This window comes from Lepisma saccharinum, chromosome 25, assembly GCF_977018435.1.
Source record: "Lepisma saccharinum chromosome 25, izLepSacc3.1, whole genome shotgun sequence".
In the NCBI taxonomy this organism is placed as follows: domain Eukaryota; kingdom Metazoa; phylum Arthropoda; class Insecta; order Zygentoma; family Lepismatidae; genus Lepisma; species Lepisma saccharinum.
This window is the reverse complement of record NC_139253.1, coordinates 7,896,467-7,917,891: the sequence shown is the minus strand read 5'-3', so window position 1 is coordinate 7,917,891 and position 21,425 is coordinate 7,896,467. Positions and strand designations below refer to the sequence as shown.

The following is a 21,425-nucleotide window of genomic DNA, read 5'->3' as shown; positions in this document are numbered from 1 at the left end:
AAAACTCAGCTGTGTCAACGAAAAAAAACAGACGGAAGAAATATGGAAGGGTAATTGTCTGAGTGTGTTGAGACGTGTTGTTTCCCAGTGTTTCTTCGAGAAACGATAACACCGGCTATAGGCGACGGAAATGTATGGGACTTCCCGTCAGACTCAATATGTTTTGCTCCATCTTATGATGAACTTTAAAGTGGCGAGTTTTATGATCCTGGGTTCGAATCCCGTCTGGGGCCGTGTCCGGATTGGCAAGCGCTCCGTCCCGTTCTCTCCCGTTGCTCACGCGTGCCACCGAAGTCACGTCCAAGTCGTTCGAATCTACATGTCCCCTTGTAGTAAGGTTGTCACTCTTCCCGCCAGGTGTCAGCCCGAACTTCACCCACCGCGCTTTGAGTGGCAGGCGCACCGTACGGAAACAGAGGACAGACGCCAAACAAACATCACAATGATTTCCACCTATTTACTATTCATATTAGAAATGTAACATGCTATTTCATCATTTACAATTTTTCTACATTCAGTATTAACGATAAAATGTTGAAGTATCATAGAGTTTTACATCGTCTAATCAGTAAATGTTGTCTGTACAAAGTGAAAGTTGGAATATGGCTGCCAAGCGCAGGGTCACAGCGAGTTCAAGCGCGCATATGTCGCGCCTCTCAGCTCTCCCCTCCGAATCCACGTCTGCCGCGAATTCGGAAAAGGGAGGTTGGCTGAGTCCCCGGATGGAACGGTGCTCTAGGTGACATCTGCTGCCGATTCGGACGCGACCTGGGCATGGATGTTTATGAGTGTCCACTCATCAATATCATCCTATCATCACTCATCCACATCTTCGCAAATTAGCTAAAAGTGGCACAAAAAGCGAAGTAAAATAAAGCAAACCAATCAATCGATTGAAAAGTGTCACAAAGTGTGACTTGAGATATTGTAAAAAATACAAGTAACCATCTACAGCCATGTCATTGTATCTCCCGGTGTCCAGTCACAGCGCAGGACGGCAATTTTGACAAGATCATGTTTCCCTGCTAGCTGCTTCGGGGTGGAGGGTTTCAAAGGTTGCCGCTTGTTCCCCAAACGGGGGTGGGGGCTGTTTGACCGCTAGTTCCTTCGTAGGTAAACGCGGCAACATAAGGTCACTGCCATAAAGGAGGGTTTCCGCGCCGATTATAAGATCGGCGAGACTGTATTCTGTATCTTAACTTGGCCTAAAATGTCAGGCGAACTCTGAAAACTAAATATTTACTTGTACTTTTTTTATTTGTCTAGAATTTCTGGAACAAAACCATACGGGAGAAGAGCCAATGCCTGTTATTGATGCCAGGGCTATGTACAGGACATGCATGGACACAGGTGAGATCTTTGATGTTGTCATGGCTTATACCATGCGTTCATTTCCTTGCGAGGCCGAGAGATCGTGAGAAGTGTGACGGGCGGCGATAGCGGAGATGTAGACATTTTCGACCAGTAACGTCACGCTTAAATTTACCCTCGAAAGCGTTTTGCTTCGCTCGGAATCGTTTGGAGATTTTGAATGTGCAACACTGTATCGAAATTACTATGCAGACTAAACCGTTAAAAGTCAATGGTTTTCGTGAGCATCGTTTGCAATCTGAAAGCTCCGAGCTTGAGTTGTGCTTTCTTTCGCGACTACAGGTGCCCTGGACAGAGCTGCGAATGCTGCGAGGAACAGACCTTGAACCAAGAGTGTGTTAATTTCGTACTGTGTGAAAGAGTGTGGTTTTTTGTTAGGCAGTGTCTGCTGCCACGTTCTTTTTCTGCTGGAACCTCAAAAAAGATGCGCGTGGCAGCAGACTCGGTCTGCTTTTTGTCTTATCGTGATTTCATCCTGCTATGTATGTAATTACGTCTGTAACACATACTGTGAAGTTGTAGCGATTACTTTCACAATTTTTTTTAAGATTATGTCCCTTAGCATTCTTCTAATATAAACCTAAATGCTCTCTTAGTTAGGTTAGGTTCTGTTACCATTAAAATAATATCGCTAAATGCTTTCTAAAGAAAAAGGGTCTAAATTACCTGTACATTCATTCCCACTAATCATAAACTTGCATTTCTCCCGTCTCAATCTGTTCTTAAAATTTGTAGCATCCTCTTAGCAGACGAATTACGTGGCAGGAGCAAATCTGAAGCTTATTTTTACTGCTGACACGTGCGTGGCAGCAGACTCGGCCTTTTTGTTACTTGCCGTGCTACTTCTTTGTGTAATTAGAGTGTGTGTGTGTGTGTGTGTTGTGTGTAAGTGAGGCGATTGAAATGTCAGCCGCAAAGTTCACGTTAGAACAAAGAATTTTTATGTATGACACTTACGTCAAAACAGACTCGTGTCGAGACAAGTGCAGGCAATATGCACAGACATTCCCCGGCGTTTCACCTCCAGGTAGAGAGACGGTTAGACGTCTTGTCCTTACATTACGAGAAACTGGATCGTTAAATTTTAGAACGCAAGAGGAGCTTTCGCGTGTGAATCAAAATTTCATCAAACGATGCCAGGAATGTGTGAATGTAGGTGGACATCACTTTGAACAACTCTTATAACACAGGTTAGTGCTCGTTTTGCATTATTCATATAAATATCTTCATGCTAAAGATATGTTCATAAAAATAAGCAGGACGTTACTGGTCGAAAATGTCGGCATTTCCGCTAGCGCCGCCCGCCACACTTCTCCCGATCTAGCGGCCTCGCATGGAAATGGCCGCACTGTATAAGGTGACCAGACGTTTAAAACAACAAAACAGACATTTATTATATTTTCCTGAAGGAAAAACAGCACAGAACGGGACACAAACATGTACATATATTAATAAAAAGCTGTTTGTCACAACATAGCTATGTTTGAAAACTAAATAAATATATACTGTGCAAATAACTTACATAATATGGTGATATGCACTTCACTCTTACCAAGATCATTCATTGACATTTCTCTAATGCCTGGATCTTCTTCAACCCATCCTTCTTTACAAATAACAGTTAGTAAAAGTTTACACACGTGTGATTAAAGCTGATCTCATTAATCAACATAGCTTTCAAAGTTTGTACTGAAAAAGCGTTCTTGTAACTTGTCCCCAAATTGTTCAGTTGTGGCATTAATTCCAAGTAAACCTAGGGGAAACTCTAATAGTTTAAGAAGAATGGAATATGATTTGATTTGATTTGCTTTATTTTACTTCGCTTTTTGTGCCACTTTTGGCTAATTTGAAGAGATGGGGATGAGTGATGATATGGTGAAATTGATGACTGGACACTCACAAATATCCATGCCCAGGCCAGGATTCGAACCCGGGACCACTGGCGTCGTAGCGCAATGTGCTAAGCACTCCGCCACAGGGGCCGGCAAGAATGTAATATGGCACATTGTTGACATTGAAATGTGAAATAATTTCTATCCAACAACGCTGTAGTTCATGGTAACAGCAGAGATGTATTGTTACAGTAATTGTATGCACAAAAAAGGGACAGTTTCGGGTAATGTCTGGTCACAGGCTTGTATTAGATAATAACCAGAAGGTGAAGATATTAACTTGATACATACATGGTGTTCTAAATTATCTTAGATGTGTTTGTGACCAGATTTAACTTCATGAAAGTGGAAATGTAAATAACTATAGTAGTATAAAAGGGGTAAAATAGCCCCCCCCACACAAATGCACTTGTAAATAGTGATATAATAGACAAAAACTATTGTTTTTCAACATCAGAAGCCCAAAACAGCCTTTTTAGCTGTCTCTACGAGCCTAACAAGTCATTTTTAGAAAATCGTCAAGTTCGATTCAGCTGGATATCTTGTGGTTAACTTTCGATGTTGAAATCGCGTTCAGGTATGTTTCACCTAAGATTAGGCATGACTGACTGGTGACGACTCGAGCGAGCGAACACAAACATATTGTTTGAACATGCCTTCACCCCGTCGGACAGGTCGAACCCAACATTAGACATCCCATGTTTTCCTTGTAGCCTGAAACGGGTGATCACCGATGACATTCGCGGTGCCCTCCAGCAGCACTCCATCAAAATATATTTAATTCTATCGGCGGTCTACACAAACCCTTTCGAGGAATTACAAAAGAATCACCACCAAACCAGTGTCAAGGTCCTCCATCAAAACGATGTCTCGCGAATAGATGAGATTTACAGGGATGTTATCCGAGCAGGGTGGTCCCTCTCCGGCAACGGTCATGAGCTCTGTGTCAAAATAGCAAAATACGTATGTTGTGATCAACTAAAAAGCTGACATCTCGTCTCTGACAATCTTAACACATTCAGTCAAGTACTTTCTGTCATTCCAGATGCTTTAGAGTCAGCAGGACTTGCTTACGTCTATGAAGCCCTGAGTTTAGTTGGACTGCCGAAGGAGCCGCCACTGTCGGAAAATGAGACGTCACCAAACTTCGACTGGATCCGCACCGTGGCGCTGGCGAAGAAATACCTGGCTATGGACTTAATGATAGGCTTCGGTATTAACAGCGACCCTAAGAACAACACACTAAATATCATTTATGTAAGTTATTTTTCGATTAATGTGTAATGTATACTACCATTCTACAGGGTACTATGACAATTTTGTTTTCTTAATCGTCATGGCGTCAGCATGCTTCCTATACACCAAGGCGTGTCTTTAACAAATTTCATTACATTATGACTAGAGACTGGATTTTAAAGGAAAAATTTTACTCTAAAAAGGACAAAAAAGGGAAAATTATTGCCAAAGAAGAGAATGAAAAAGGATTATAGTTTATTTTTGCACTCCACTAAAAATATTATTTTAAATGAAAGCACAATATATACCATTCATTTATAAAAAGGGGATACATTAAATTTCGTATGAAGTAAAGTAAAAAATGCAAGAAATTTAATGTATCCCTTCTTATACATGAATGGTATAGGTTGATACGTCTTGTATATTTTTAATATGTATATGCTTCATTTGTTTGTTTATTTTCACATTAATCTGTCCTTATTGGTTTGTGTTATCAAATTATAGTTTTTAATTTATGAGTGATTAAAGGGATAACGATAGCGGAAGTCATTTTCGGTTTCTAGACATTTGTGAACTGTCCAATCCTTTATTGAATCGGTACAATGGCAATTTTTCTAATAGCACGTCTGGAGAATGTTCAGTGTAGCAATACTGTAAAGGAAAGTCACATAACTCTGCCGGACAGGGAGATTGGGTATCTACCGTGACGTGGTAATCCAGTGTCGTGCACCTAAGTGAATGTCACAAGATATACATTATGCCTTTATTTAAAATAAGATTTTTAGTGGAGTGCAAAAACAAAGTATAGTCCTTTTAATTTCCTTTTTTTGAAGATAAAGTACAGCGAATAATATTACCATTCATTTCTATGAAATCTATCTTGCAACAGCTTAACACATTCCATAGCTTGCTACCACTTGTAGGTGGCTTCGCCATTCCACTGACAGTCAATACTGTCGTCACTGTCATACGGTGAAGTTAAAACTATTCTAAAAAAACTTCACAATGAAAGTCTAAATCTAGCAGATAAGTACACTTTCAACTCAACAGGCGTGCCACGTACAGTGGGATCCATGAGTATTACCGTGCGTTCGTGCACTTTATTTGACGCAATAAGAGCTTCAAGAATTCAAAGAAAACTCAAAACAAGCTGTTGACAACTTCTGCACCAGTATACAAAAAAATTCATCGCTTAAAAACACAAGATGCAAGACAAGTCATGGACAATTTGCACGGTAATATTCATGGATACCACTGTACAATGCATTTGTTACTGCATTGTTGCAACAATCGTTGCAATGTACTCCCAACACTCCTAGAGGGAAGCTAAGGTAGTAGGTGCTTGTTCTTTCTTTCCTCTAAGCTAAAACGAATAAACCATTGTTGAATGTTTCGTTCAGGGAAAAACAATCGTACAAAATATTTGATATCTTTTCAATAAAGGGACCAAGGAAGAATTTTAAAAAAGAAGGGAGGAATGTAGGCTGAAGAACTAGTCAACAAAAGGACCACAAAGGAAACACTGTTAAGCCTTGTTTCCAAATTAATAAAACATTCAATTATTGTGAATCTTTGTCTGAAGAAGACCCTGATAGAGGGTGGAAACATTACGCTTTTACTGTATATTTCTTTACACAACAAAGTTTACTTTGGTAAGCATTTGAATGTATTATCACAGAGGAAAATGTTTAAAAGAGGGAATAAAAGGGAATGTGGGCTGACAAAGGGGAAAAAAATTGTCAAAACCATGTAATCTTGTTGGTGGAAGATAATTATCAACTCTGTTATTATTTATCCGTGTTGAAAAAAAAGGTATTCCCTTTAAAATCCGATCACTAATTATGACCGATCGTTTCATATTTATAAGCGAATATCATTGGCCGAGAGTGAGTGAAACACCCTGTACTGAGATAAAGGAAACCTCTCTTTTCAGTTCAGTGATCCATCGCAGACGCTGCCTTTGCCCAGCTACAGAGAAGTGGAAGAATTACTAAGGAAACGCAAGAAAAACTCCCAAGCAGAGAAAATTATTGAGACTCGCTTGGTCTACATGTCGAGTGTGATGGAAGTCATCGCGGAAGATCTGGGAATGAAAGATTTCCAGGCAGAGAAATCCATCAACGCTTCCTTCAGGGCGCTTAAACTACAGGGTAAACTATATGAAGTAAGTTGTGCATCGTTATTTACAGACACTGGCGTAGCAACATATCGGGAGGCCCTGGGTGAGATTAGAATGTAGGGGGGGGGGAGGGGTTGCTCATCCGTTCTTTAAATTTGAAATCTCAATGTGAATTGATGCAAAATCTCCACACATTCATCAGCAGAAGTATTATCGAATTCAAATAATAATAATAAAATTACTGATTAAAGTGGTATTTAATAATTTCACTCGCCATTTTCCTGGAGTTGAATTCGTTCACGAATTCTGAATAGTCCAGGCGTGAGCCGATGATCTCTATGGAAAATATTGTCACCCCTGACAATCGTTATTGTGATATAGTTGTTCGGAAATAGTTTTTCTCTATTACCTGGCTTAGCTTCTTTCATTCTTCCACGTGCAGTGTGTATTGTTGCCTAGTGAAAGTGCAAAGACGTTCATTCAAATTGTAACATTTAATTAGAATTTGTAGCTTAATAGGACGCGAGGCCCCTTCAGGTTAGAGGCCCCTTGTGGTCGTTACCCTACGTAACGGCTTCGTTTACAGATTTTAAATACAATGTTAACAAATCAACCAAGTGAGAAGATACTGTAGGTATTAGCAGGCACGGCGAAAGAATCAAGAAAACGTCGAGACTAGGATTCTAATTCCGGTATCCAGATCTATGATGCTGACAAGTCAATTACCCCCTCCTCCTTCGCTTTCGATCATTCCACGCGATTGCAAAATATACGAGGGAAAGTCAGACAGTAAGGTTCACTGGTTAATATCTAATGTTCTATTCCAGTCGATCTGCTACTTGGCTAAGATATTTTTTTAGTAGGTAGCGGTTTCCAGTGTCAGCTCCACTTGAATCTTGAAAAATACACATTCAAAATTACTAATTCAGAGTATTAGATAAGAATTAGGAACCTTACTTTTCGACTTACTCTCGTACTTGATATGTTCCGAAAACCGCAATGCATAACGGATGTACAGGCAGTCATGAAAGAGAATGGAAATAAATAAATGAAACCAACGTCTACAATAATATTTTTTATTACAAATACATCTTCTTTTTCCATTGTAATTGAAATACAAATTATATGTCGTAAGCAATAATTGTATACCTTGCTCAACTATTACTCGTGTCTGGACTACTTAAAGCGTTCATAGTGGGCGCATTGTTCTCCTGCATTTGTAATGCTGCTGTAGTAGCAATAAACATCGAATTATCGAGACTGTACTGTACGACTAAATTGCACCATGAAAATACAGTTAAGCCTTAAAAAGTATAAAAATGCAATAAAAACTACAAAAATTGAAAAAAAATACCAATAACCGAAAAAGTCCCAAGAAAAGCAAACTAAAAATAATGATTTCTAGTTTTAACTGAAAGGAAACATAACATTGTATTCAAGCCCCCCCCCCTCTCCACCGAAAAAAAACAACTAGATTGAATTGCATCAACTTCCATTCCCTGGTTTGTCCTTGTTACATTTTAAAAATAGCTTTCTCTGCAAAGAGGATCAGTGGCGTCGACTGGGTGACAAAACTGAGTTGGGATGGGGGCAAGGACAACATGCAGGTGCAATGGGGGGCAACTGCTACCCTCCCCAGATACCCGCCATTGCTGAGGATATAATATAAAATAAGATTAATAATACTAGTAATAGTAATAGTCTCTGTATAACAATGTTTTTTTTTTTATTTCAAACACATGTGTTTCTCGTTTATTCATTCTAAAGGCTTACGAGTACTACTTATCGAAAGAAAGAGACGGGAAGAGCTACTACGTGCTCTTGGACGAGTTTCAGAAGTACACCGACAACGCTACGGGGCTGGGGAATACAACGGTAAGTGGAAAAGTCAAATTTCATAAATAATGTGCATAAGAATGTCAATAGAGGTATAAGCTGGGTGCGAATTAACGGGGGGAGGGATGACGGAGATTTCCCCACACAAAAATTATTATCAACGACAGCAGAATTTGTTTTTATTCCCTGCCAAGGATGCTTCTCTCCTCCTCAAAGCATATATAGTCGACGCGCTAGCTACGTTAACGACCAGCTGGCTTTGAAATCCACGGAGCGCGCCCACCAGCTGCAACAATCACATTCAAGGCAAAGTTTTGCCACACAGCTACTCTACGCCACCTTGTCCCTCCGCCATCTCACGGTCACCACATTGAAGTTGCAAAGTACGGCAACAGCGTATCCGCAGTCATGTGACTGAGACTCCACGTGGAGTAGACGAGCAGAATGACAACTGCGCACATCGGCTGAAGGTTGAGTGTGATTGGAGGGAAACAACTCACCCGCTGTTTATCCCCACCCACGTTTGTGGCGGCGGCTTTCTTCAGTTCTTCCACGTTAAAGCAGTAAACGCGTGGACTAATCAGTATATAATTTCTTAACAATGGAACAAGCACCATTTAAAAATCATTCTGGAACAGTTATTTAACATTTAAAACAATTGTATCTACTTCTAACCGAAGTTCTATTTTTAAACAGCCCACGTTCTGCCGTCGCGTTCACATGTTTTAGAAAAGCTTCGGAGACTACCCGTTGCTCTGCCCATTTTAAAATTGATTGATTGACTTGCTTTATTGTACCTCGCCTTCTTGTGCGACTTTTGGCTAATTTGCGAAGATGGGGATGAGTTATGATATGATGAAATATAGATGAACGGACGCTCACAAACATCCATGCCCAGGCCAGGATTCGAACCCGGTACCCCTGGTTGCGATGTGCTAGCCACTCCTTCACGGGGGCCGGCACCATTTTTAAATAAACTAGGAAAACCTGAAGTAGAATCAGTGGCGCAGGAACGTTTTTCATTTCGGGGGTACAAAATTCAACCTCCACACTTAACACACAAAAACACACACTATATATACGTGTGTGGGGGAGGGGGCATTCCATTGTCACGTGTGCGACACTCGGACTACAGCCAGCGTGATTTCCTGAAACCAAACTTTATCCTATTCCATCATTTCACACTCTTTTTAAACATTTTCCATCCCCTTAAAAAAGTTTACAAGAGCACAAATAAAGCGAACTAGTACCACAATGTAGTAGAATACGTTTACATTAGTTTTAATTACAGTAAAACCTCGTTAATCCGGACTAATGGGGGGGGGCATAAGTTGACCGGTTTAACGAAAGTCCGGATTAACTGAAATAACCTAAAAGAACAGTAGAAGTGCATCAAAACTCCGTTTATAGCAACAAAACACGTTTATTATGGTGTATTTAAAGGGCATGGCCCTAAATACACTATACAGTACAGTACAAAGTCTGCGGGAAACAGAATTTCATCAGTGGTTGACTGCCATTTAAAACCTTGCACTCTACTATTTTGTTCCGTTTGCCTGTCCAGATTAAACGAAGTCCGGCTAATCGGGATCCGGAATAACTAGGTTTTACTGTATATTGCAAAGGGCGATAATGTGTGTAATAAATATAATATTTTTGTGTTGAGCTATTAGAAAGTAGGTTATTTGGCAGTAGCGCCCTCCGTCAACGGAAATGTACTGTTTCTGAATTACATGTAAATGTTATCATGAGGTTTAATGTCCTAGGTCAGAACCGCTGTTCAATAGAACTCACAACTGCAAAGGAATCATTTACTTCCGTAACTGGTATCAGGGCCGGATTAAGACGAAATTGGGCCTGATGCTTGAAATCTTCGGTGAACAAAAAAACACAACGACGTTATAGTTACGTCACAGCGCAAAGAATAATAGTAACTGTATAATAAGTAACGCTGTGTCTAGGCGTCCGAAATTGGGGCTCCAAATTTCATTCTAGGATTTATTTTCAGATTAATATAGCAAAAGAAAACTGTTCAGGTTTCGGAAAATTCTCGTCTGTTTTCATCTGGATTTCAGGAATGGGCCTAATGCTGCAGCATCAATAGCACCCACCTTAATCCGGACCTGACTGGTACCATATACAAATTTTCATACCCAGAAGAAACTCCCCCCGCAATGAAATTACAAATTCGCCACCGAGTGGGCATCTTCCCCAACAGTAAAAAGCTTCATTCGCACACTGGGTATGAGAGATCGGTACTGGTTGTTCTTATGGCAAGGTTACCTGGTGTGTGCAACTCAGTACTCTAGGAGCACTATCACTGGGATCCCTAGTGACATCTACTGGGTCTCCAATGAGATACTAGGGAAAGTTATATGCATCATAGCTGTCAAATATGCACTTGTATTCGTCGTACATTACCCAGAATGCACAATATTGTATCATTATAACGTAGGCTATTGCTGCTAATTCTTGGTCAGTGCCAGTGGCGGCGCCAGGATTAATCATGCGATGTTGAAAATAAAGAAAGCGTGAAATATGCATCATGTTTTAGCAGAGGCGCAACCATGAATTTTTGCCTGGGAGGGAGGGGAGGTGGGGCAAGTATCAGGATAAACGTGGCAATAATAATAATAATAATAATAATAATAATAATGGCATTATTATTAGCATTAATAGTAGTTTATTAGTAGTATGAGCAGAAGTAATTGTATAAAAGACGTTATTATCCCCGTAAACCACTCAAAAAGTGAGACTTGGAGAAAAGAGGAACAAGTAGATGGACAATAAAACCGTTTAACAACAATGCCAAAAAAAACTAAGCGAGCTGTATATAGGCAAATGTCGAAAAACATAAACAAGCCACTCAAAACAAAAGAAGAAACAATTCTTAACAACAATACTGACGAAAGAAAAGACAACGGCCCCTGATCTTTATAGAGGCTACCGACAGTACAGTAAAATACTTTCGGCTTTTCTTTCAATGCTTGGCTGTTGTGTACAATAACAGCGGTCTCACTACAATACCTAACCTTCGGGCGCTCAATGTGACTACGACATATGACACCGTAAGAGTTAATGTTTTCAACATAGGTTTTGAATAGGGGGTGCGGAAGAAAATTAGGGGGTGCGCAAGCATTTGGTGGAAAATGACTCAACTTATTCTATATCAAAATGAATACATAGTAATTTTGAACATCTCTAACCTCGTTGTAGATTGATTGGAAGAAGTACCTGGATGCTATGTTTGAGGGAGTGAACGTCACACTGGACTACGAAACAGAAAGATTGTTGGTTGAAAGGATCATTTATTTCTGGGCATTACAGTGGTATATAGCTGATGTATCACCAGCTACAATAGGTAAGTAAAGTGTGTTATTTTAATTGTTGGCATATTTAAAATCAATTGTTTAAGTATTGAATTTATTTTTCAACACAATTGATGTGCTCAGTGCAAAAGGAATACATTTAAGGCCACGGCGGATTTGCTGTTTTTGCACGTACCCTGCAACTAGTGCCATCTAGTTTCAGTTCCTTCAACTTTCAACCTTGTGGTATTTTTGAGTTCTTGCTCTAAGCGCACTTTGTTCGCAGATAGGCTAATCGAGACTGGACCTACAGTTTGAAGTGGGATCCGGACCACTATATGTGCCTCCATCGGGTATCGAACCCGTGACCCTTGCTTACAAGGCCCTTGTGGCACGGGTCTATCTCTCAACAGGGCAAACTTTGATCAGGGAATCTGGAGCGAACGAAAGAAAACAAATCTCTGCCCAAGTACCGACACGATTCTTTTGATTTGGTTTATTTCCCTTCGCTTTTCTGCCACTTTTGGCAAATAGCGAGGTGGTAGGGACTCGACAGAGCTCGATCAATGAACTCGTGAGAGGGAAAGCGAGTGGTAGCTACCAGCCGTTTCCAGCAGCGCGCACTGCTTTCCCCCCTTCTCTTCCGCTAAGCGCGGCCTTGTTCCACAGATCACAGAGACAGAGTCTACAAATGCCCGTTTATTATCTTTTGTAGGAAACACATTTCCTTAAGAATGCTTTTCCTGTGTTTTAACGACATATGTTCCCCAGAGCCGATTTGTTTTCCCCCGGACGTAATTTTTCCAATGATAAGTGTTAACATTATACTATTTTGCCTCTATATTATCATATTTAAACATATCAGATTTGAAAAATTAAATATGCTGACCAAGGCAGTAATTTATTTTATTAAAAACATAAACTAAACGTAACGTTTCAACTTTCTAGCAAGGTCTTCTTCAGACTCTGTATCAAGTACAAATGTACTTGTACTTGTACAAGTAAATTACTGCCTTGGTCATCATATTTAGTTTTTCATATCATGGAAACAAGGCTTAATGGTGTTATATCAGATTTGTTAAAATTTGATGACAATTAATGTCAATTTAGATGGTCATCTGTTAAAAAGAATGAATTGCTTGCGAGCATGGATTCCCAACATTTTTATACGTTCACGGCACCCTTGTTTGAATAATTTTCAATTTTTAATCTTAAATTTAAGTGGAATATGTTATCAGGAGGAAGTTAAACCTATTATCAAATAAATACCTACTCCAGAACGAATATTATTAATTTGTTGAAATATAACATAAGGAACAAACATCAGAATGGAACACAGTTTTTATTAATGTGAGACTTGAGACTGGTGCTTAGAGCTCAAATGTTTGATATCAGGCCTTACAGTTGACAACGAAACACGCATTACTGCATTGGATCACTTTCACTCGCTCAAACTCGATCGAATCTCCCACGCTCGAGCGTGATTCGCTCGAATATATAAAACATCAAATATCAGTTCAATGTGACAATAATCGTACATATGTAAAATTGGTGCTGGAAGTTTCAGCCCATAATCATCTATTCATTTTCATATATTGCTATGTATTGGTAACATGGACTAAATTACATTTTAACATGGAGATGATGACTATGTTCCCTGCGTCTTTCACTTTACGAAGCATATTTGAAGGTCCAGACAAATTACGGTTGTTCGTGAACTACTGGGCTTGGAGCGTATAACGATCGTTTGCCTGTTCGAGCGTTATTCGCTCGAGCGAAGAATCTGTCGATTCGGTAAGCCATCTAGCTTAATCCGTGCGAACTATTAGACGATCGAGTAAAAAAGGCTCGATGCAGCACTCTAACGCAGCAAGGTCATCGGTCTATTTCTTGTTTTAGATTTTATTGTCGCCATAGCAGTGAGAAAATATGAAGTTGAAAGGGCAAAAGTACGTCCATTGTTGTCTTCACTAGTTAGGATACTCCTCTGACAGTCCACAGATACTTCACTCTTGGTGATCTTTACTTTGAGTGTGGAATCAGCGCAGAGATCAATGAATTCATCTCGTTCGCAAGCTGTGAAATCTATTTCCTTCTCACTGCAAAATCAAAGGGTGACATAATTCAATCGAGACTCACGGTGGAGAGAGTTGGAAAGTACATATCTACTGCAATGTTCATAAGTTTTATCACTTTATCAGCAGTGCGGTATTTCAGCTTTCCTAGATCTTTAGCCGCGGTAGCTCAGTCGAAGTCTCGCATGGAACGCGTGAGTGAGCAGACGTCGTGCGCGATGCTCCTGCATAAGCGGCTACTCTCCATTCGCGTGGCAACTTTTGTGTCCTGTTCAATAGAACCAGTTAGTAGAATGGTGCTTCGGTGAATTAATACCCTGAAATTAAACTTTCGAAATGTTGCAACAGAACCTTCGACCTTACACTTACATCGTTGGATTAACGACACGTTGCATCTAACGCCAGAACAAGTAGTGCGTATAGAAATTGATTTGTTTCATAAGTGTGTGTTCCTGAAATTAACTTCACGAGTGCTTGGTGAACGTTTGATACAGAACTCAAATGGCTGTGTTAAATATCACGACGATACCGATGAATATAGTGTTGACATGACGTAGGCAGATATGGATTATGTGACGGTCCGGATACACGTTGTACCCGAGGAACTCAAAGATGACGACATACGTTCAGTTTTGAGCCAATATGGCAAAATTATCGACAAAATTCTGGACGAAGTGTACACGGGAGAATATTTATAAAGTTCTAATAGGACGAAAAATCCTGAAAATGCCATTACATCACCCGATTCCCTCATATGTTACAATATGTGGACAACGGTTTTGGGTGACGTATCTTGGTCAGGAACGCACCTGTGCTATCTGCGATTTGGGGGGCACGTGGCTGGGAAGTGCCCCCAACGACGTCCTGCTGGGCCTGTGAAGAACGCCACCCTGTATGCCAATGTCGTCAGATTTGGGCCCAATCAGATCGATGGCACTGAACCAGTGATGCCGGCAACCTTTACGAACCTATCTGCGCAGCACACGGAGACCGACACCAATAATTTGGATCACGCTTTGACCTCGAACTCCCCCCAACAACAGACAGAACAGCTAAGTTGAGCCCCTGAGTGCGGACGTCGACGCAGGTGAAATGGAGGTGATAATGGAGAAGCCGACAGACCAGAACCAGAATGCAGAAGACACCCCAATATTGGAACCAGTGTACATGGATCTCGAGCAGCATGACGACACGTCGGTCGATTCGTCCGACGGCACGCCGGAGCCAGATCAGGGGATATCCACCCCCGAGATGATGGATGCTACATTGAAGATGGAAGGTGCGAACAGTGAGATGCCTATGTCCATAGATGCCGGAACTTTGAAGTCCTCACAGGCTAAGGAAGCGGAATGGCAACTTCAGCGCCATCGCCAAGATACCTTTGAGCATCGCCAGAAGAAACGCAGTACGTCGATATCGCGTCGAAGCGATCTCACCCAAAACGAAATAAGGCAAGGAAACCAGCAGTAAATACGACAGTGGACACAGGTACCGGTGATAGTACACAGACTAACAAGTAACTTTCACAAAGTATATAGATAATAGTAGTAGACCTAGTGGCCCGGTACTGAATAATCATTTGAGGCTCGAATCATCATTTGAGGCTCGTCGTAGCCTTAATGGATTTCTCTCGTAAGGCATGATCTCCACTTGATGGCGCAGTGTTGCCAACTCCTTACCCGAAAAAATCACCAAGGGTTTTGGTCTAACCTAACCTAAAGCAAGGAGCTGGCAACCTTTTTCTCGCAGTGTTGCCGGGTACTGAATAATCATTTGAGGCTCGAATCATCATTTGAGGCTCGTCGTAGCCTTTTATGATGTATATTTTGAGGGGTAGAGTTGGCAACACTGTGGGTTTTTACTGTAGCCTTTTATGAGGGGGGTCTATTGCCCTCTGTTTACATCTGGTAACACTGCCGTAGTTTGACAGTGTTGTTAACCTACTGGTTTTTTTTCACTGAGGCTCGAATCATCATTTGAGGCTCGTCGTAGCCTTTTATGATGTATATTTTGAGGGCACAGAGTTGGCAACACTGTGGGTTTTTACTGTAGCCTTTTATGAGGGGGGGGTCTATTGCCCTCTGTTTACATCTGGCAACACTACCGTAGATTTTTTGACAGTGTTGTTAACCTACTGGGTTTTTTTCACTGTAAATTTTTATTAAAGGACCTGAGGGGTCCATGTATTTTTTATGTCTGGCAACACTGTTGGGGGCCTAGTGTTGGCGACACTGTGGGTTTTTACTGTAGCCTTTTATGAGGGGGGTCTATTGCCCTCTGTTTACATCTGGCAACACTACCGTAGATTTTTTGACAGTGTTGTTAAACCTACTGGGTTTTTTTTTCACTGAGGCTCGAATCATCATTTGAGGCTCGTCGTAGCCTTTTATGATGTATATTTTGAGGGGCACAGAGTTGGCAACACTGTGGGTTTTTACTGTAGCCTTTTATGAGGGGGGTCTATTGCCCTCTGTTTACATCTGGCAACACTACCGTAGATTTTTTGACAGTGTTGTTAACCTACTGGGTTTTTCACTGTAAATTTTCATCAAAGGGTCTGAGGGGTCCATGTATTTTTTATGTCTGGCAATACTGTTGGGGGCCTAGTGTTGGCGACACTGTGGGTTTTTACTGTAGCCTTTTATGAGGGGTACCTATTGTCCTCTTTTTACATCTGTCAACTCTATTGGATGTTTTGTTTGAGGCTTGGGTTTTACCAACCCATCCGAAGAAAATTCCACTATGTGATCTTTTACTGGCTAAGCTAACCTACAAATAGAAATTGGCAACACCGACGAGTCTTGAATTATCATTTGAGGCTCGTCGGTGTTGCGTACCCACTCTACAAAAATTCTACTATATGATTTTTCACAGGTTAAGCTAACCTACAAATAGGAGTTGGCAGCACTGACTTATAAACCCACTGGGTCCTCTTGGCATGTTTTTTCATGATGTGTTGCTAGGCTATTGAGCATCTTGGCGTATACAATGTATATATTTTGAGAGGGGGGTTATAGCTTTTTATGCTGTACGAATACTGGAAGCTTGACAGTGACAACCAACAGAGTAGGTAAACCTACATCCAGGAACTGGCAACACTAGTTTCTGACAGTGAATTTGAAATAAAATATTAAACAAAATACATGAGTAAGCACTGTGATTACAAATAGTACCAGTGTTGTGCCCCCAACTCCAACTGGGCAACTGGGGGGAAATAATTGTACAACAATTTGTACCTAATTGTACAATACTTGTACCTAATTGTACAACATATACACAGACATAAAAGAGAGAGCCTTCCCGCAACTTACTTCATGTACAATTTATATGATTTTACAACTGTGAAAAGAAAGCATATGTGTTCTGTATGCACACATTTATTCTTATTTTTCGAAGTTGAATGAAAGCACATGTTTTTACGCTCTCGTAATACTAACCTTGCTCCACTGATTTTAAATTGCTTCCATCCGCTTTTTTTTCTGTGTTATTTCCGTATGCACGCAACATTCGCTTTCAATAGACAGAAGGAGTATTAGTATAGCAGGCTCCGAGTTTTACAATTTATTAAATTAAACAATAATTTATGTAAGAATATACTTGTACTTACCGAACACAAAATAATAAAAAGCACATGTGAATGTTTGCGTGTGTTCATGTTATATGACGACTGAGTAAAAAAATAATGTTGACTCCCCGAAAGATAAAAGTTCCTAGTTCGACATCAGATGCATGCAAATTTTATGTTTTGCTCTCCAAAATCTTGATTTTTATGTTTGTGCTATTTGTCATACAGCAGAGGAGGAGGAGGAGGGAGAGGGAGGGGAGGGGGGTGATTTTCGTTTTCTGTGGAAGCTTCTGTAAAGAAGAGTAATGTTTTTTTCTTGCAACTGCACGCGATTATACAACTGTTTTGTGTGTGTTAAATTGCTAGCAGCTTTTTGTAGGTAAGTTTTTTTTTTTTTTGTTATTTTTTTTTGCATGTGTGTGTAATAATTGCGAGTTGCGTTAGTGAACAGGAAGTGGTGTTTTGATTAAACATCGAAATTTACGCTAAACAAAAAAATATGAGCATACATAACGTGCGCTTGAAAAAAACTATTTTTTATTGCGAATAACATAAAAGCGAGGTAACAATCGGAGGGAGGGGAAGGGGACGATGATCATGATCATGTTAGTTTACTCATAGTGGATGGTATTGACGCGTGTACTCTGGGTTGGATTTGTTGTTTTAAGTCTACTTTATGCACAGTAATGTTAATCGAAACTGGACCTACAGTGGGATCCGCCGGGTATCGAACTTGGTGTTTTAAATTATACAAGTATACAGGGGGAAATTTTTTTTTTTTTAATTTGTTGATACTCTGGTTTGGATTTGTTTTTTTATGTTTATTTTATGCACAGTAAGGCTAATCGAAACTGGACCTACAGTCACCAAAAAAAAATCGACAAGGGGGGAGATTTTTCGATAACTCTCTCACTGTTTCCAACGTACTTAGGTTTTTTGATAGACGACAACGACGGAGTCATCAATGAGTAAACATCTGTGAACTCGGTGAACAAGTCAACTTTTTTTTTTCAGTACGTCAATATTTTTTTTCTTATTTCTTAGTGAATGGGTTATGGATGACTTGCAACGACGAAGGCCTTCTAGCAACACGTACTTAGCTTATGCCTCTTCCACCGAACATTCAACACAAGAGGGCTGTGTTAAATATACAGAACAGCGATAACAAGTGTTTGTTTTTTTTGGTGTATATTGGCTGCACTGCATCCTGTTTATTGCAAAAATAATCCACAGTGGGTTGGATATTACAAACAATACGAGTCCGAGTTTTGAAAGTGTAATGTCTGGCATCGAATACCCGGTGACTATTTCTGATACATCAAAATTCGAAACACGAGCACGAGATGCAGAAGGAAAACGCTTAATCATCAACGTGTATTCCTATACGTTGGATAAACATGTCGTGCATCCCGTCAGGATAAGCGATGTCGACGATGATGATGCTCGTGTGATTAATCTTCTTCTAATTTCAAACGACAGTGTTCACTATTACTGTCTCAGGAATGTTATGCTCTTCCTTTTTTCTCTATAAAAAAGAGAGATTTGTGTTGATTGTTTGGTTAAAAAGAATTTCCTAATTATTTGTTTTTTGTCACAAGAATTGTTTGAATTTCAAACATTCCTAAGTGTTTGCTTAAAGATTGATGCATTAACCTGTTAAGAATGTCACATTAATAATACCGGCTCGGAAATGTCATGTCCTCTTCCTCTATAGAAGGTCATATAAATGTGCTAATTGGTTGGTTAGGGGGGATTTTTTGATTAGTAAATTGAGGTTATAAATACGTACGTATAAAGGTTTTGCTAATATGGAATGCTAAAGCTTAGTACTTGGCTCTCTCAGAGATTCGAATTCTATTAGGTTAAACAGCATGGAAATTTCACAGCAAAAATTCTCATATTTACTGACGATATTCTTAACAACCTGTGTTTTGATTCCACTACAAAAACTGTATACAAAATATGCAGTCCCTAGAATGAGATGGATGAGGCTTATGAACCTTGACTTATACAGTTGTACAATCTGGCAATGAATAGATGTTGTTTTTTATTAAGCATAGCAGAGTGTTTTCGCTTATTTTAATATCAGGCAACAATGTTAGAAAGTGGCCCCAAGAATAAAATTTAAAATCACTAATGTGATATGAACTTTTTTACTTGTGTGTATTTGAATATGAAAGTGAGGTATTTTGAATAATTGAGGGGGACAATCACAAGTAAGCTTGCAATGGTATTGGGAGGTGTCACGAGTTCAAATTTTAGACGATTTCTGTTAATCTGCTAAGGCGATATCAGTACGAAAAAATTTGTAAAAAAGGAGAGGCTAATGGCAACGATGAGGATGAATAATGATAATTATGATGAAATTGATGTGTGGCACTTAGAAAACAAAAAACTTCAAAGTGTATTGCACCAACAGGTACAATTGTCCCCCTCTCCCCAAAATACAAGGCAGTTAACAGAGGTGTGTATATTTGTTGGTTTACGAGTCTGAGGGCTTAAGTTAGTATATTCACTATAGCTATACATATTAAAAAAATGAAATGACCTGAGCAATAAAATATAACAATACCGATTCTAACTTTTTTGTCGGATGACGTAGTGGTAACGTTTGTTGCAATCACACCTCTGATGGTGTATAAAACTTAAATGTTTTGCATAACATGAAATATTGTTAATGGGAATGTGTTGTTTCTAATGTTAAATATAGAAAGTAGATAACAAGAAAAAAAAAGAAAGAAAATAATGTTGCAGGTAGATACGGAGCCTCAACCCAAACACATATATGATCAGACAGGATGTCAACGATGCATTCATAACTAACATGTGATTATTCAAAAATTGAAATAGTACAGTGGGAAACAACTAACTAACTAACTCTCTATGTTTTTTTTTAAACCGGCACGAATGAGAAAGGAATAAAGGAGATTTTTACAGGAATCTTGTTGGGAAACCTGATGGTAAAGGACCAAAACGAACATGGAGATGAATCTAAAAGAAATCTGTAAAGATTGGAATAGAATATATATAAATTTTGCTCAGGATAAGTACAAATTGAACTGTAACTACGAATTTTCAGAATCAAGAGTGCTAGAGAATTAATTAATTAATTAATATTTAATATAATAAAGGTAGTAATATAGTATTCTTATTGAGAAGAGAATTTCTAAAAAACTTATTTTTCCTCGTACGTTTACTAATAGCAGTTACATTTGACATGTTTGACTAATCGCGAATCAACGTACGGAAGCTGTTGGAAGCAGTTTGAAGACTGAAATGGCTATGGAAGGACACTTATTATAATGTTAATATCTTAGTATAATGTTTTGAGAATTGCTTCTCGATAATGTTTGGTATATAATTTAATCTGTTGTTAGATAAAATACATAATTATCAGAATTTAAGGATGGAAAATATGAAGAGCGAATGAATGATACGTTTGACTAATCGTGAAGATAAGTATCACAGTACGTTTTATCGTTTCTTATATAAACGTTGAAACGTTTAAGAACGTATAAGAACGTTTACTGAAACGTTTCAACGACAATGATACTGACATAATTGATGAATGTGTACTGACAAAAAAAAAACAAAAAAAACATGATGTAGCGCGCTGTGCCCCGATAACATAGTGCTAACAACGTCGCCTTGTAATGAAGGGGCACTGGGATCGATACCCGGTGTAGGGACATAGTGGTAGGGTTTAAACTGTAGGTTTATTTTCGATAGCGTATTGTTGAGTCTTAAATTCACCAAAAGTCCATAACAAAAGGCATTGTTTCAACCTATGTTGAATGTATAATTGCAATTAATTGTGATAAATTAATCCTTGAGTAAATATAAATTTGTAATTCTGTTTAACAATAAGATACTTCACTTTACTTTACATCTATTCACTAGAGCATAAAAATAAAACTTGAAAATTCATTTCCAAATGACCAATCTCTTATTCATATCTTTTAAGTATGTGAGTGTGTGTGTTTTCTGAAATCTGGCAAAGTAGGACTAATACGAGGGTCACTA

The 21,425-nt window shown here is 39.3% G+C and overlaps 1 protein-coding gene across 1 annotated transcript in view; it reads left to right on the top strand.

The window, feature by feature from the left end:
- The window catches only part of LOC145978540 (endothelin-converting enzyme homolog), a 172,640-nt gene that overhangs the window by 11,249 nt on the left and 139,966 nt on the right, over nt 1-21,425 (top strand). The window contains exons 6-10 of the mRNA XM_083111199.1: nt 1,267-1,350; nt 4,309-4,520; nt 6,433-6,663; nt 8,386-8,493; nt 11,671-11,815. Of these exons, the coding sequence (XP_082967325.1) occupies nt 1,267-1,350; nt 4,309-4,520; nt 6,433-6,663; nt 8,386-8,493; nt 11,671-11,815 (780 nt within the window). The remainder of the gene's footprint in view (nt 1-1,266; nt 1,351-4,308; nt 4,521-6,432; nt 6,664-8,385; nt 8,494-11,670; nt 11,816-21,425) is intronic.